Consider the following 12,073-nt stretch of genomic DNA (forward strand, 5'->3'; position numbering starts at 1 on the left):
GATGATCAGGTGGTGTGTCCCTGGGTCTCAGGCCTCAGAAGTTCCTTAGGAACTGGGCAGTCACTGGGCAGTGGGAGGGGTCCAGGGACCCCTTGTATGTATTTGCCCATGGAATGTGTTCCTACCCCAGCTTCTCAGCCCTCACTAGGAGAGTCCAGGACTTCCACCTGCTCTCTGTTTCCAGTTCTGATCCACTCACCTGGTGACTCTGAAGGCTTCCTGACTGCAGCCTGGGTCCTCCTCTGTTAGATGGGGGTCCCAGGCTTCCTGCAGACAGAAGCCAACCACCAGCCCCACCTTGGAGGTTGGATCTGTACCTCTTTTTTTGAGATGGAGTCCCACACTGTCACCCAAGCCGTAGTGCAGTGGTGCAACCTTGACTCACTGAAATCTCTACCTCCTGGGTTCAAGCGATTTTCCTGCCTCAGCCTCCAGAGTAGCTGGGACTACAGGTGTACGCCACCATATCCAGCTAATTTTGTTTTTGTATTTTTAGTAGAGACGGGGTTTCCCCATGTTGGCCAGGAGGGTCTCAATCTCCTGACCCTGTGATCCGCCCGTCTCGGTCTCCCAAAGTGCTGGGATTACAGGCGTGAACCACCGCTCCTGGCCCTTAGTTGTTAAAGTATAATTTTTTTCTCTCTCCTGTCTCTCATTTTTACTAAAGAAAAATCATGATATGACCAAATGTCTCTATTATACTTGGCCTGAATATTTGTATAAAGTATAGCAAGAATAATTATTTTTTACATAGGTTTTCAAAATCGGATTTCACAAAACTTTGTTTCATAAAGTGAATCTCAGACAAGACTTTTTAAAGCTGAGCCCAGCCATGGGTCTGTCCACTCAAATAACTATATGAGTTGTATAAATATCTCTTTTGAGGTCACAGGATAAATTGGATCTCATAAGCCTGTCAGGAAGTGACATTATTTATTTAACACAGGTTACTTATAGGGAATGTGTAGACAAGGTATGAAGCCAGTTTTCCCAAAGGGCTTTTATTGACTCTATACGTCAAGTTTGATTCCTTAGGGGAAAGCATGCCATTCCAGTCAAAGCCTTGCCAAAATAACGAATTTCTCCAATTGTGTATTGTTGCAGAAGAAAACATTCCTTTGCACTTATGCAGATTATATTGTCGTAAGTTAAGAATACTCAAAAATAGATTCTAAATTCTGGAGAAAACAGGTAGAGAGAAATAAATATGCTCCTAATTTTGTTTACTCAATTGGAGTATATTTTACTCAATTGCTAAAAGCTGTAAATAGCTCAAAATAAGTTTCCGGGACTCTGATAAACAAAACAAAGGATCAGTAATATTTTAAGCAAAGTCTAAAAGATTACTTCAGTCTTATATTAGTTCACTCCATGCAGTTATCTCCTATTCTGCTTGATATTCTTGAACATTTCAGGTCTCCACGAGAGTCCTGAAAGTTTTTTCTTTATGCTAATGATAAAATTTCCAAAGTTATCAGAAACCTGCATTTAAGAGCACCTGTCAATGTCCTATAGAAGATTATAAATCACCTTTCAAAGACGATTAAAGCAAGACAACAAATGTCTGTGGATGACAAAGAAGTCTTAGGATAACATATTTACGCAAATACAGCCCAAGGAAAATGAAACACCATTTCACATTTGGCAATGCTTTCTTTTTTTTCCTGAGATAGAGTTTTGTTCTTGTTGCTCTGACTGGAGTGCAATGCTGCAATCTCTGCTCACTGAAACCTTCACCTCCTGGGTTCAAGTGATTCTCTGGCCTCAGCTTCCTGAGTAGCTGGGATTATAGGTGCTTGCCACAACACCTGGCTAACTTTTTGTATTTTTAGTAGAGACGTGGTTTCACCATATTGGCCAAGCTGATCTCTAACTCCTGACATCAGATGATCCACCCTCGCTGGCCTCCCAAAGTGCTGGGATTACATATGGGAGGCACTGTATCCGACCTGACAATGCCTTCTGACAGTTCTTCCTGTATGGTTTTTATACCAAATAAGCCAAATGTCATTTATGTACTTGAGGGGGCATAATATCTAAAAGATATGTATGTAAGAAAAATATATAATTTATAATTTGATTTTTACAAGTTTGTCAGATATCAAATCCCAGGTTATCTTAAGTCACTCATTAACCAAAGTGATAACTCAAAAATTGTAAAAAGTCAAAAACCTTTGCTCATTAATAGAGGGATGACTTCACTTTCCAAATAACATATTTTTTCCCTTTCCTGTTGCTCCAGTTTATTCAAAAGGGCAGAAAAAAATCTTTCATTTTTAAAATAATACATGAAAATCTTGTTCACAGGGAAAAGCTAAATCTCACCTTTGCATCAGTGCATTATTTATATCAAACCTAATTCTTAATACAAACTTATTAAACCTCCTTCATGACAAGAAACTGAAGCACTACAAAGAGGTTTTGAAACTTGGAGTGAATGACAGTATGTTTCAGTATTGCTTCATCTACTCAAGGGTAAACAATCAAATCTCTTCTCAACTGTTATCTAGAGAGGACATCCAAGATGGCCGATTAGGAGCAGCTCAGGATTGCAGCTCTCAGCAAAAGCACGGAGGGTGAGTGGACACTGCATTTCCAGACAGATTTTTAATGCCCACAAACCAGGAGATTCCCAGGTGGAGGAGCCCCATGGGTCTCCAGCATGGCTGGTTTGGCCCCCCCCAGCTGTTTTGGCCTGCACAGCTGTTTTCGCCAGTGCGGCTGTTTGGCTGGTGCCCCGGCGTTGTGGTTCTCCATACAAAATACATGGGTCCGGGTGCCATTTTGGCTGGTGATTGGAGCTCTGGGAAGGCAAAGTCGCCCATTCATCTGATTAAAAAGGGGACTGAAACAGGGAGCCAGGACAGGCGATTTCCAGGCAAAAAAGCACCACGAATCTCAGTGCTGCTGTTTCAGCTAGCTCAGTGGGTCACCCCACGGGAAATCACACAGATCCCAGAGACTTATCAACAGGCAACTAGAACACCTGGGAGACAGTCAACCGTTAACTTTAAAAAAAAATTTTTTAAAGGGGCTCTGAGGCAGGGAGCCAGGTGATCAGGCTCGACTGGTCCCACCTCCACACACACAAAAAAGCAATCAGAAATGCTCTGGATTGAGAGTTTCACAGCAAGCACAGCTGAACCCGGGAAGGTCCGGCTTTGTGGGGGAGGGGCGTCCACCATTACTGAGGCAGTCCATCACTACGGAGGTAGTTTGCCATTCCTGAGGCAGTCTACCTTTGTTGAGGCAGTCTGCCTTTACAGAGAGAGTCCACCATTATAGAGGTGAGCCACCAATGCTGAGACAGTACTAACTACACCCATATAAACAGGACTGCAGGGAAGTTCACACAGCAGCTGGGCAGAGCCCACAGCAGCTCAGCAAAGCCTCTGCAGGCAGGCAGTGACTAGGCTGCCTCCTCCCTGGGTAAAGCAGCCATGAAAAAAGCCAGCAGCAAAACAGAAACTCATAAATAAAGCCCTAACTCCTCGGGACAGAGCACCTGGGAAGAAAAAAAAAGGGGGGGTTTACGAGTTCTGCTGCAGCAGACTTAAATGTACCTGTGCAGCAGCTCTGAATGAACAATGGAGCTCACAGCTCAGCACTTGAGCTCCTATAAAGGACACACTGTCTCCTCAAGCAGCTCCCTGACCCCTGTATATCCCAAGAGTCACCTCATAAAGGAGAACTCAGACTGACAACTGGAGAGTATCTTTCTGGGACAAAGATAGCAGAAAAAGAAACTGGCAAAACCCTTACTGTTCTGCAGCTGCTGCAGGTGACCCCCAGGCAAGCAGGGCCTGGAGTGGAACTCAGCAGTCCTACAGCAGAGGGGTCAGACTGTTAGAAGGAAAACTAAGAAACAGAAAGAAATAACTTCATCATCAACAAATGAGACATCCACTCAGAGACCCAATCGGAAAGTCAACAACTACAAAGACAAAACGTGGATAAATCAACAAAGATGGGAAGAAACCAGTACAAAAAGGGTGAAAACACCCGAAACCAGAATGCATCCCATCCTACAAAGGATCACAACTCCTCAGCAGCAAGGGAGCAAGGCTGGATGAGGAGAATGCATATGATGAATTGACAGAATCAGGCTTCAGAAGGTGGGTAATAAGAAAGTTCTGTAAGCTAAAAAATCATGTTCTAACCCAATGCAAAGAAACTAAGAACTTTGAAAAAAGATTTGATGAAATGCTAACAAGAATAAACAACTTAGAGAGGAATATAAGTGAATTGATGGAGCTGAAAAACACAACAAGAGAACTTCACGAAGCATACACAGGTTTCAACAGCTGAATTGACCAAGCAGAAGAAAGGGTAGAAGAGGCCGAAGATCAACTCAATGAAATAAAATGAGAAGACAAGATTAGAGAAAAAAGGGTAAAAAGGAATAAACAAAGTCTCCAAGAAATATGGGACTATGTGAAAAGACCTAATCTATGTTTGATAGGCGTACCTGAAGGTGATGGAGAGAATGAATCCAAGCTGGAAAATACTCTTCAGGATATTATCCAGGAAAACTTCCCCAACCTAGCAAGGCAGGCCAATATTCAAGACCAGGAAATACAGAGAACACTACAAAGATATTCCTCAGAAAGACCAACTCCAAGGCACATAATCATCAGATTCACCAGGATTGAAATGAAGGAGAAAATACTAAGGCAGTCAGAGAGAAAGGTCGGGTTACCCACAAAGGGAAGCCCATCAGACTTACAGCAGATATCTCAGCAGAAACCCTACAAGCCAGAAGAGAATGGGGGCCACTATTCAACATCATTAAAGAAAAGAACTTTCAACCCAGAATTTCATATCCAGCCAAACTAAGCTTCCTAAGTGAAGGAAAAATAAAATCCTTTGCGAAGAAGCAAGTAATCACAGGTTTCATCACCACCAGGCCTGCCTTACAAGAGCTCCTAAAGGAAGCACTGAACATACAAGGGAACAACCAGTACCAGCCACTCCAAAAACATACCAAAGGGTAAAGAGCATCAACACAATGAAGAATCTGCATAAACTAACGGGCAAAACAGCAAGCTAGAATAAAAATGGCAGTATCAAATTCACACATAACAATATTAACCCTAAATGTAAATGGACTAAATGCCCCAATCAAAAGACACAGACTGGCAAATTGGATAAAAAGCCAAAACCCATAGAAGTGCTGTATCCAGGAAACCCATCTCACATGCAAGGATACACAAAGGCTCAAAATAAAGGGACGGTGGAATATTTATCAAGCAAATGGAGAGCAAAAAAAAGCAGGAGTTACAATTCTCATCTCTGATAAAATAGACTTTAAACCAACAAAGATCAAAAGAGATAAAGAAAGACATTTCATAATGGTAAAAGGATCAATGCAACAAGAAGAGCTAACGATCCTAAATATATATGCACCCAATACAGGAGCACCCAGATACATAAGGCAAGTTCTTAAGGACTTACAAAGAGACTTAGACTCCCACACTATGAGAGTGGGAGAGTTTAACACCCCATTGTCAATATTAGACAGATCAACCGACAGAAAATTAACAAGGATATCCAGGACTTGAACTCAGACCTGGACCAAGCAAACCTAATAGACATTTACAGAATGCTCCACCCCAAAATCACAGAATAGACATTCTTCTCAGCACCACATCACACCTATTCTAAAATTGACCACATAATTGGAAGTAAATCACTCCTCAGCAAATGCAAAAGAATGGAAATCATAACAAACAGTCTCTCAGATCACAGCGCAATCAATTTAGAACTCAGAATTCAGAAATTAACTCAGAACCACACAGCTTCATGGAAACTGAACAACTGACTCTTGAATGTTGACTGGATAAACAATGAAATGAAGACAGAAATAAAGATGTTCTTTGAAACCAATGAGAAAGAAGACACAACATACCAGAATCTCTGGGACACATTTAAAGCAGTATCTAGAGGAAAATATATAGCAATAAATGCCCACATGAGAAGAAAGGAGAGACCTAAAATCGACACCCTACAGTCAAAATTGAAAAAGCTAGGGTAGCAAGATCAAAAAAACTCAAAACCTAGCAGAAACAAGAAATAACTAAGATCAGAGCAGAACCGAAGGAGATAGAGACACAAAAAACCCTTCAAAAAATCAATAAACCCAGGAGTTGGCTTTCCGAAAACATCAACAAAATAGACAGATCACTAGCCAGATTAATAAAAAAGAAAAGAGAGAATACAAAAATTGATGCAATAAAAAATGATAAAGGGGATATCATCACAGATTCCACAGGAATTCAAACCATCATCGGAGATTATTACAAACAACTCTATGCACATAAACTAGTAAACCTGGAAGAAATGGATAAATTCCTGGACACTTGCATCCTCCCAAGCCTAAAGCAGGAAGAAGTCAAAACCCTGAATAGACCTGAATAGGCTAAATTATTCCTCAACCTTGCTTGAATTCAGTTTGACTTACTTGAGTCATATTTTGACTGAGTCATCCATGTCCACCTTTCTTCATACAGTACTGTTTCCTGTATCATCAACTGTTGTTCCGCCTTTATTAAGAGTGCATCACTATTTTCTCCAAAATTTTCTTCCATGCCTCTAACACCCATTCTACAACTTTTGATGTAAATGTTCAAGCAATGATGATCATATTACTTTTGCTGCTTACCTGACTATAAGACACTTTCTGACCTCAGAGATATTAAAATGTGAAGAAAAAGAAATGTACATCTTAGAAGGGAAACGTGATAGAAGGAAACAAGGTTTAAATACTGGCGAAATGAACTTTTTAATTATTATGTAATAATTTCTTTATCTTCAGTAATGCTTTTTGGTTGTCAGTGTTACCTGATATAAATATAACTAACATGACATTCTTTTAATTTTGCTGGTATATGTTTTCCCCACCTTCTTACTTTGAGAGATCAAGCCTGCCTTTACAACTAAGGGGCTCTAGACAGCTAGTGCTGGTGTTGAGCAGTGTCTATGATGTCTGGTGGAAGTAGGTATTTGACAAAGAAGTAACAGTACCTTTAAGATAAGACTTGTTTATAAGTAAATAAGATACACCTCCAGGGATCCCCAGGAATACTTGAGAAACATTGCAGAAGTGGCTAATGTCATCTGCAAGCATGTGGAGCAAAAGCCACTGACAGCTGAGTATTAATGTAATAATGATTCCTGTCTCTGTCTTCAATTGACTTTATTAGAATACATATACAACATATATACTTAAAAGCCAAGAAAAATTCTACTAACACCTTAGCCTGGATTATCACAAATCATCAAATCTGTAGGTTCTATTTCACTGCAAATAACACATATTACCTTTGGAATATGTATAACACTAAAAGTAAAATGAGAGAAATATAAGATAACCCTTCTAAAATATAATTGAATGATTGGGAAATAGGAAGACTGAAAAAAAGAAGACCTCTAAATCTGGAAAGAAAGAAGTCACTGATAAGCTCAGGAAAGACATTTACAGTAAAGTACAAGGACTAGGAGCCATATTAAAAGGAAATGAGTGAAAATCAATTACTCTCAACAATTTGTTTGAGGAATTTGGGGTCAAAGGGTAGTTGCATATTTCTTTTGAATCAGTCCATATCCAAAAATCTGAGACTTAGGCCTTCCCAACTAAATTGCCTCATGCTGATTATTTCTGTATATCACTTTAAATTTTTACCTTCTCATCTCTTTTTATCAGATTGTTTTCACAATCTGGCCATGTGGCCTTAACTGCTTTGACCATCCATTTTCCCTGTCCTGCCTCCTGCCACCTCTCCAGCAACCTCATCACCCCACTCTGAGTTCTTCCAGGAACATCATTCAGGCTATTCACTTACTCATTCATTTTTTCAATCAGTGAATATTATTGAGCACCTGCTGTGAACTTGAGGTTGGAAAAACAGCAGCGAACATTGTATAACGTTATCTGTTTCTCCTGACAGCATTGCTCAAGCAGTTCCTTGTGTCTGGAATGCTCTTTTCTGGCTAACTCCCACCAACCCTCAGGTACCATCTCTGCCAGGAAGGACACCTGCCCACCACTAATATGGCCAATAACTGAAGGTAGAGCTATAGAAGTTTAAACACAGGCCTGTAAGCAAGAAATAACTACTAGTGTAAGCTGCTGAGAGTTGGGGGCTATTTGTTACACAGCATCATTGCAGCAAAAGCTGACCAATACAAACAGGCAAGTTCTAGCTTTGAGCTTCAGGACTGGGACATTGTGAATCAACACTTAGCGTTTTTAGACAGGGTGGGCCAACGCTAAGAAGATGTTCTCAGAAAAGACAACATCTGAGATTGAGGGAGACCTGGGTGTGAGTCTTTGCTTTGTCATACAGGGGTAGTAAAAAGCCTAGTAATTAAAAAACACATTCTCTGGAATCAAGTTGCATGGGGGCAAATTCCAGTGCTGCCACTTATAAGCCATGTAACCTGGTATTAGTTTCTTAACTTTTGGGCCTCGGTTTCCTCACCTGTGAAATGGAAATAATTCAAGTACCAGCCTCACGGGGGCATTAAGTTTATTCAGTGAGCTAATATATGTGATGTGCTATGAGTTGCTACTTTTCAGTCATTGTGGGTGAGCTTGGCTTGGCAACTTTACTTCCAGAACCTTGTCATGTATCCAGCACACTTTGTATTCTTTGGATTATTAGAGACTCTAGCTGGCATGTTGTAGCTTTCTAGGCACCAAAACCTTCTTGCGCTGTCTCCATAGCAACTGCAAGCATAGACTCTGGAGTTGGACACACTCAAGTTCTAATCTGGTTACCTCGAGCAGCTGATTTAACTCTCTTTGCTCATCTGTAAAATGATAGCAGTAATTTCACATGCCTCTGAGGGTACTTTGAGAATGAAACGCAAATAGCGTTTTCTTTTTTTTTTTTTTGAGACGGAGTTTCGCACTGGTTACCCAGGCTGGAGTGCAACAGCGTGATCTCGGCTCACCGCAACCTCTGTCTCCTGGGTTCAAGCAATTCTCCTGCCTCAGCCTCCCAAGTAGCTGGGACTACAGGCATGCGCCACCATGCCCAGATAATTTTTGTATTTTTAGTAGAGACGGGGTTTCACCATGTTGACCAGGATGGTCTTGATCTCTTGACCTCGTAATCCACCCGTCTCGGCCTCCCAAAGTGCTGGGATTATAGGCGTGAGCCACCACGCCTGGCCGCAAATAGTGTATTTTTTACATAAGTACTTAGCACAGCCCCTGGCTCATAGATGGTGTTATTGGCTCTTCATGGAGAGAGGTGACCTATTGGAGAGCCGTCTGCTTCTGGGCATAAGCTTGCAAGGAGGGTGTGACCAGAGCAATCCACTCTTGCCAGTAGGACCCTTTGAGTCTTTTTCCCCAAGGTTGGCAAGAGCCAGGCACAGAGAATCAGCAGAGCCCATCTAGTACCTCCTTCTCCTCTATCTCCTAGCTGTCTGGCTTGATCCAGAAGACTTATGAGGGCCCCCTTCTTGTGAAGAAACTCCTAGTTGGAACCCATCTCTACAATGGCCCCATCCACCAGCACCACGATCCAATCAGCCTGGGGCGGGATGTGGAGTGCGCAGGTCACAAGAGTCTGTGTCTGGGCACGGAATGGTTAGGAGTTAACACACATGTGGCCACATTCCATGGCTCATGCCTGTAATCGCAGCACTTTGGGAGGCCAAGGCAGGTGGATCACTTGAGGCCAGGAGTTCAGGACCAGTCAGGTCACTGTGGCTAAGCCTTGTCTCTACTAAAAATACTAAAATGAGCTTGGTGGCACACACCTGTATGGTGGCACACACCTGTAGTCACAGCTACTTGGGAAACTGATGCATGAGAATCACTTGAAACTGGGAGGTGGAGGTTGCAGTGAGCTGAAATTGCACCACTGCATTCCATCCTAGTGGATGGAGCAAGGCTCCATCAAAAAGAAAGGAAGGAAGGGAGGGAGGGAGGAGAGAGGGAGAGAGAGAAAGAGGGAGAGAGAGGAAGGGAAAGAGGAATGAAGGGAAGGGGAAAGAAAGTAAGAAAAGAAAAGTTATACACATGTGCTTGGCGAGCCTCCTGGAGCAGGGGGTAGGGGTGGGAGTATTGTCCCTGGACTCAGAGTAGGGAGAGCTCCCCTTCTTGTGCTCCTGCTTTCTTTCTTGAAAATAGCATTTCCAAATAAAGAAACAGAGGGGACTCCTTCAGCCTACCTCAAGAAGACAAGGAGTCCATCTGACCCAGGACAGTCATCCAAGGCAGAGCTGTAGTAGTTAAACCACAGATGCATAAGCAAGAAACAGCTGTTGTTGTAAGCTGATGGAATCTGAGGGATTATTTGTTATGTAGCATCATCACAGCAAAAGCTGACCAATAAAGTGGAAAATTGGACTCAAGTGGAAGGGGGCGGTGAGAGAAACTTGGGTTAGGACTGGATGCTAAGGGCGTCCTCAGCCTTTGCCCTGTGCCCTTTGACACATGTTCCCAAACTTACTGTTCCCTGGAGTAGCCCACCAGGCCCGATGACCTGGTTAAAGATGTGCTGAGTGATGTGGGCATCCAAACCCACCAGGGGGTCATCCAGCAGGTACACAGCTGCCTTTCTGTTCACAGCCCGGGTGAGGCTCAGCTGCTGCTTCAGGCCCCTGAGAGATTCATGCCCTGTGGCCACAAAAGGGACAGTGTCGTGAGTCTGCATCTACAGGGTGAAACTGGGGAGCCCAGGCAGGAGCAGGTTGGGGTGTCTCTGCCCATCAGTGTGAGGTGTCGCTCCCCATGTCTGTCCCCTGGGGACATGCTTAGCTTCAAAGTCACTCACTCCCAAGCCAGCATTCCCTGAATCCTTACCGGCCTCATTTCTCCCCTTCCCAGCACGCTTCCTGGAGGAATTACCTGCGCTTCCCAAGCTATTCTGTCTCCTACTCACTCTCTGTAACCATTTGAGTCCAACTTCTGTTCCCTTTCTCCACTGAGACCACCTTTAATGAGGACACCATTCATTTCCCTATTCAATGATCCAGTGGTAACTTTGCAGTCCTACTTATTTTTATTTTAAATTTTAATTGATTTCTTTTTGTTTTTATTGATATGTAATAGTTGTACCTATTTGAGGGGAACAGGTGATATTTTGAGACCTGTAGAGCAGTGATTCCCAAAGTTTTTGGCACCAGGGATCTGTTTTGTAGAAGACAACTTATCCATGGACCTGGGCGCAGGGGGTTGGTTTCAGGATGATTCAAGCACATTACATTTATTGTGTACTTTACTTATATTATTATTATTATTTATTGAGTTGGAGTTTGGCTCTTGTCACCCAGGCTGGAGTGGAATGGCATGATCTTGGCTCACTGAAACCTCTGCCTGCTGGATTCAAGCAATTCTCCTGCCTCAGCCTCCCAAGTAGCTGGGATTACAGGTGCCTGCCACCATATCTGGCTGATCTTTGTATTTTTAGTAGAGATCGTGTTTCACCATGTTGGCCAGGCTGGTCTGAAACTCCTGACCTCAGGTTATCTGCCTGCCTCACCCTCCCAAAGTGCTGGGATGATAGGCATGAGCCATTGTGCCTGGCCTGCTTCTATTATTGTAAAATATAATGAAATACTTATGCAACTCACCATAATGTGGAATCAGTGAGAGCCTCAGCTAGTTTTGTTTAAACTAGACAGTCCCTTTGGGGACAATGGGAGACTGTGATAGATGATCAAGCATTAGATTTTCATCAGAAGCATGCAGCTGCAGGGCATGGTGGCTCATTCCTGTAATCCCAGCAATTTGGGAGGCCAAAGCGGGGGGGATCACAAGGTCAGGAGTTTTGATACCACCCTGGCCAACATGGTGAAACCCTGTCTCTACTAAAAGAATACAAAACCTAGCCACGCGTGGTGGTATGTGTCTGTAATCCCAGCCATTCAGGTGACTGAGGCAGGAGAATGGCTTCCACCTGAAAAGCGGAGATTGCAGTGAGCCAAAAATGTGCCACTCTACTCCAGCCTGGCAAAGAGTGAGACTGCATCTCAAATAGAAGAAGAAGAAGAAAGAAGAGAGAAATGAAGAAGAAGAAGAAGAAGAAGAAGAAGAAGAAGAAGAAGAAGAAGAAGA

The 12,073-nt window shown here is 42.8% G+C and overlaps 1 protein-coding gene across 1 annotated transcript; it reads right to left on the bottom strand.

The window, feature by feature from the left end:
- Nucleotides 1-1,097: 1,097 nt before the first annotated feature.
- LOC116546279 (multidrug resistance-associated protein 6-like) lies at nucleotides 1,098-11,111 on the bottom strand. The gene is made up of 2 exons (XM_032272590.1): nucleotides 10,467-11,111; nucleotides 1,098-1,178 (listed from the first exon to the last, which is right to left on the bottom strand). The coding sequence occupies exons 1-2, from the start codon at nucleotides 10,668-10,670 to the stop codon at nucleotides 1,149-1,151; spliced, it is 234 nt and encodes a 77-aa protein (XP_032128481.1). The 5' UTR covers nucleotides 10,671-11,111; the 3' UTR covers nucleotides 1,098-1,148.
- Nucleotides 11,112-12,073: the final 962 nt, after the last annotated feature.

The sequence above is a fragment of the Sapajus apella genome, unplaced genomic scaffold, assembly GCF_009761245.1.
Source record: "Sapajus apella isolate SASKATOON/1434 unplaced genomic scaffold, GSC_monkey_1.0 scaffold737, whole genome shotgun sequence".
Classification (NCBI taxonomy): Eukaryota; Metazoa; Chordata; class Mammalia; order Primates; family Cebidae; genus Sapajus; species Sapajus apella.